Raw genomic sequence first — 3,666 nt, forward strand, 5'->3', positions numbered from 1 at the left:
GGGTTCGACTCGACGGCTGAGAGTGAGTATTTGTCCAAGTACTGTGCTTAGTATTTTGCCTCCTCAGATTCATGTGTGACAGATACTGTGGTAGAGTCTAACTTAAAAGAAATAATATCAGCACATTAATTCATCATGTTTACTTTCTGTTGTCAATTGAAATATCTCCTTAATTGAAGAAACCCTTAGATTATTAATTTAGAAGAGATGTGATGTTCTTGGTAAGAATGTATAAATTGTGCACCCTTTATTATTTAGTAAGATCTGATTCTCAGGCAGTATTTCTCATATAATGTCCACAAGCTAAATTAAGCAAGAAATGCAAGATATGTGAATCACACAGCATATGAATTTTATATTGTTGCATTTCATATTGGCAGCAGTGTTGGAAATATAGGAAAGAGATCTCAATTAAATGAATAAATTATTATAATTGATAGGAAATATACAGGTGTGATTTTGTTTGATGACTTTTCTTACAGTTGTTCTCTCTATATTTAGTCTTATACAATGAGATATATGCAAGACCAAATGCAGCAAGGGGCCATTAGAGAATTTTAGAGGCATGGTCCTGGAATTCTGTTTTGGGAAAGAGGATCAGGTGGTCCTTCTAGTCCTACTTTATCAAGAAGTTGTTCAGGAGCCCATACTTTCTAGACTTTCTAGATCTGAAATGGGGACTTTCTAGATCTGAAATGAAAAGGCCTGGAGTTTGGGGGTTTTAAGGAAGTTTGTAGTGGAATGAAGTATGCATAGGATTTCAAACAGCTTCAGAGAGTGCTATTAGTATCAGTATTCCTTTAAGCTCGGTAGAACCTGTATTAATGAGACCGGGGTTCCTTAGCTCGCCAGCAATCAACATAGACTTACTGTAGACAGGCTAGGTGTAAAATCACAGGTACTCTGGCCATTCATCTGGATTGAACCAATGTTTATGACAGATTAATGTGGATGCAGAGAAACATTTTGCATGTTATTTGAACATGTCTAGGTTGTGTTGAGAGTGATTGTGTTTTCTCTCACCTTTGCTTCCTTGTTTTTAGTTTCAAAGTGTTGCAGAATTGAAAATACCAAGACAACACCACATTTCTCAGGTTGTGTTCCTCAGAAGCCTGGTGTTCTGTTAGATGTTAATAACTAACCAGAGGGGGAAAAACAGTTTGATGTTAAAAGAAGTGTGAGAAATTGAGCAGGTTTCTTTGCTGCAGGTCTTTTCAGAACCTCCAGAAGACTAATGTGCCTAGTTACTCTCCAAGGCAGGTAGATAGCATGCCATGCTTCTCAAATTTATTTGACAAAAAACTCAGTTTTCTCAGGGTTGCTAGGAGCTTCTTACTGGACACTACTCTTACTCAAAGCATAGAATAAGAAGCACTGCATAACAGTTTGCTTCATTTTTCAACTGAAAATGAGGGCTGGACCACACATTAAAATAGAGAATTACATTTTACTATTCACACATTAAGTTTTGCTACTTGAAAAGACTTCATGAAATGTGAGATGTAATTTTTATTTTTAAAAGAACATATCTAAGAATAATGCTGTAATTTTAGTATTTTTTTAATGACTTGATCCGTAAGAATGGAAAATAGCTACTTCTGTTTTCTGCTTCCCCTCCCAGGCCATCCACTGCAGAGCAATTCTTCCTTGCCAGGACACACCTTCTGTGAAATTAACCTACAGTGCAGAGGTAAGCATCACAATCATTAACTGAATTAAATGACTCATATGTGTAAATGTGGCATAATTGATAAGCAGAGGTAACAATTTAATTTTTACAACTAGAAATATTTTACTTAAATTGTACCTGGACTATGTAGAAAAAGACGTGGGTACCATTCTGATTTTAAAAACAATTCAAAATTCAGGACGTTAAAAATAAGAATTTTGGAAGAGCTTTTTTTAACTTTTAAAAATTCACATTTGCAAGATTAAAGTTTCCATAAGTCCACTGTGTGGTGGTGGTGGTGGTGTGCTGTCAGTTTGATTCTGACTTAGCAACCCGGTGGGACAGAGCTGCTTTATAGGGATGCTGAGTGGCTAGTGCATTCAAACCTGTGACCTTTTGTTAGCAGCTGAGTGCTTGACTATCATGCCACCAGGACTACCTAGGTATCCTAACGTGCATCTGTTGCAGACTTGCCTGTATATGTTTTCAGTTGCTTCCTGAGCTAGCTACTTGCTAGTCCTTTTGGAATGAGAGAGGCTAAACTAAATAAATGTTATCCCAGAGGCTAGGTCTACTTAGGTCAAGCAAATAGAACTGAGGAACCTATTATACAGCCTTCTTGATTTTCAGATCATCCCACGACCAAAGAATACCTGGGATGGTGCTGTAGTGTGCTGTGCTCAGAGGCACAAACCCCCAGAATTTTGGACTCTTCTCCACCACTTAATAACTGTGTGACCTTGGGCAGGCCCTATAAGCTCACAATCACAGTTGTCTCATCTGTAAAACATTTCACTGCCACATGAGAGGAGGCTAAACCAAATTAGTTCTGAATGTTTTTAGTTTTAGGGGCTATGGTGGTTACAGCACTGGTGCTTAATCTCCTAACTATGTGCCTGCCTCAGTAATGCCTTTGGGTGCTGGCCTGTGTAAGAACATGAAAGTGTAGCATTTACTGGAATTTGTGCTTGTTAGCACTTCATTCTAGCATTTATTAGAAATAAAACTTTCAGAATCATGAAGCTAGAATTAGAACACTTAAATGACCATATGGTTGCTCCATAAAGATCTTTCCATATACATTTCCAGAGAAAATTATTTCAGTTTTTGGCATTAAGTTTTGGTCTTCATAGTCATCACCCTTACAAAGTTCCTCTATTTGTAGCCCCAAGTATTTATTTAAAATATAAAGTTGTTTGAAACTGTATTTTCTGTCCTAACACGAATATAGCATACTCTTAAATCTTTTATGGAGTTTGTGTATAGGAGAATGGGTGATGTTGCTCCCATTACCAAGCACTATGTTAGGCTCTTCATATATATTATTTATTTCTTACAACAAGCCTATGATATATTACCTCCATTTGATGGTGAGTCTGAGGCTCACGGAATTCATTTGCCCAAGACCATGCAGTTAGTAAGTAGCAGAGCAGGGCTTTTAACCCAATTTCTTCCCAAAACTCTGCTCTTAATCTGAGTAGATAGGCATTTCACATTCATTTTTTTAAAGAAGCCAGTTTTACATATTGCTAATCCTATTTCCAAAACCAATGTATACTTACCCATTGAGTTCATTATATTAAAAAAAAAAAGTCCAAACCCACTGCCATCAAGTGGATTCCAACTCACAGCGACCCTGTAGGACAGAGTGTAAGTGCCCCATATGGTTTTCAAGGCTGTAATCTTTACTGAAGCAGCTGCCTCATCTTTCTCCAGTGGAGCAGCTGGTAGGTTCAAATCACGTGCCTTTTGGCTCGCAGCTGAGTGCTTAAGCACTGCACCACCAGGGCTCCTTACCAAGTTCATAGTTTGTGTACTACATAGATAGTCGAGAAGAAAGACAGAGTTATTTTACATGTGTATTTGGATGAGGAGCTCTGGTAGCATAGTGCCTAAGGCACTTGACTGCTAACCAGAAGGCTGGCGGTTCAAACCCACCAGCCACTCCTCAGGAGGAAGGTTGGGCAATCTACCTCCCAGTGATACTGCCTCGGAAA

At 38.2% G+C, this 3,666-nt stretch overlaps 1 protein-coding gene across 1 annotated transcript in view; it reads left to right on the plus strand.

Moving 5' to 3' along the window:
* LTA4H (leukotriene A4 hydrolase) overlaps positions 1–3,666 on the plus strand; it is a 31,241-nt gene that overhangs the window by 12,808 nt on the left and 14,767 nt on the right. Inside the window, exons 4-5 of the mRNA XM_042782174.1 lie at positions 1,622–1,694; positions 2,300–2,451. Of these exons, the coding sequence (XP_042638108.1) occupies positions 1,622–1,694; positions 2,300–2,451 (225 nt within the window). The remainder of the gene's footprint in view (positions 1–1,621; positions 1,695–2,299; positions 2,452–3,666) is intronic.

The sequence above is a fragment of the Orycteropus afer genome, unplaced genomic scaffold, assembly GCF_000298275.1.
Source record: "Orycteropus afer afer isolate SDZICR_OR568_19922 unplaced genomic scaffold, OryAfe1.0 scaffold00253, whole genome shotgun sequence".
Classification (NCBI taxonomy): Eukaryota; Metazoa; Chordata; class Mammalia; order Tubulidentata; family Orycteropodidae; genus Orycteropus; species Orycteropus afer.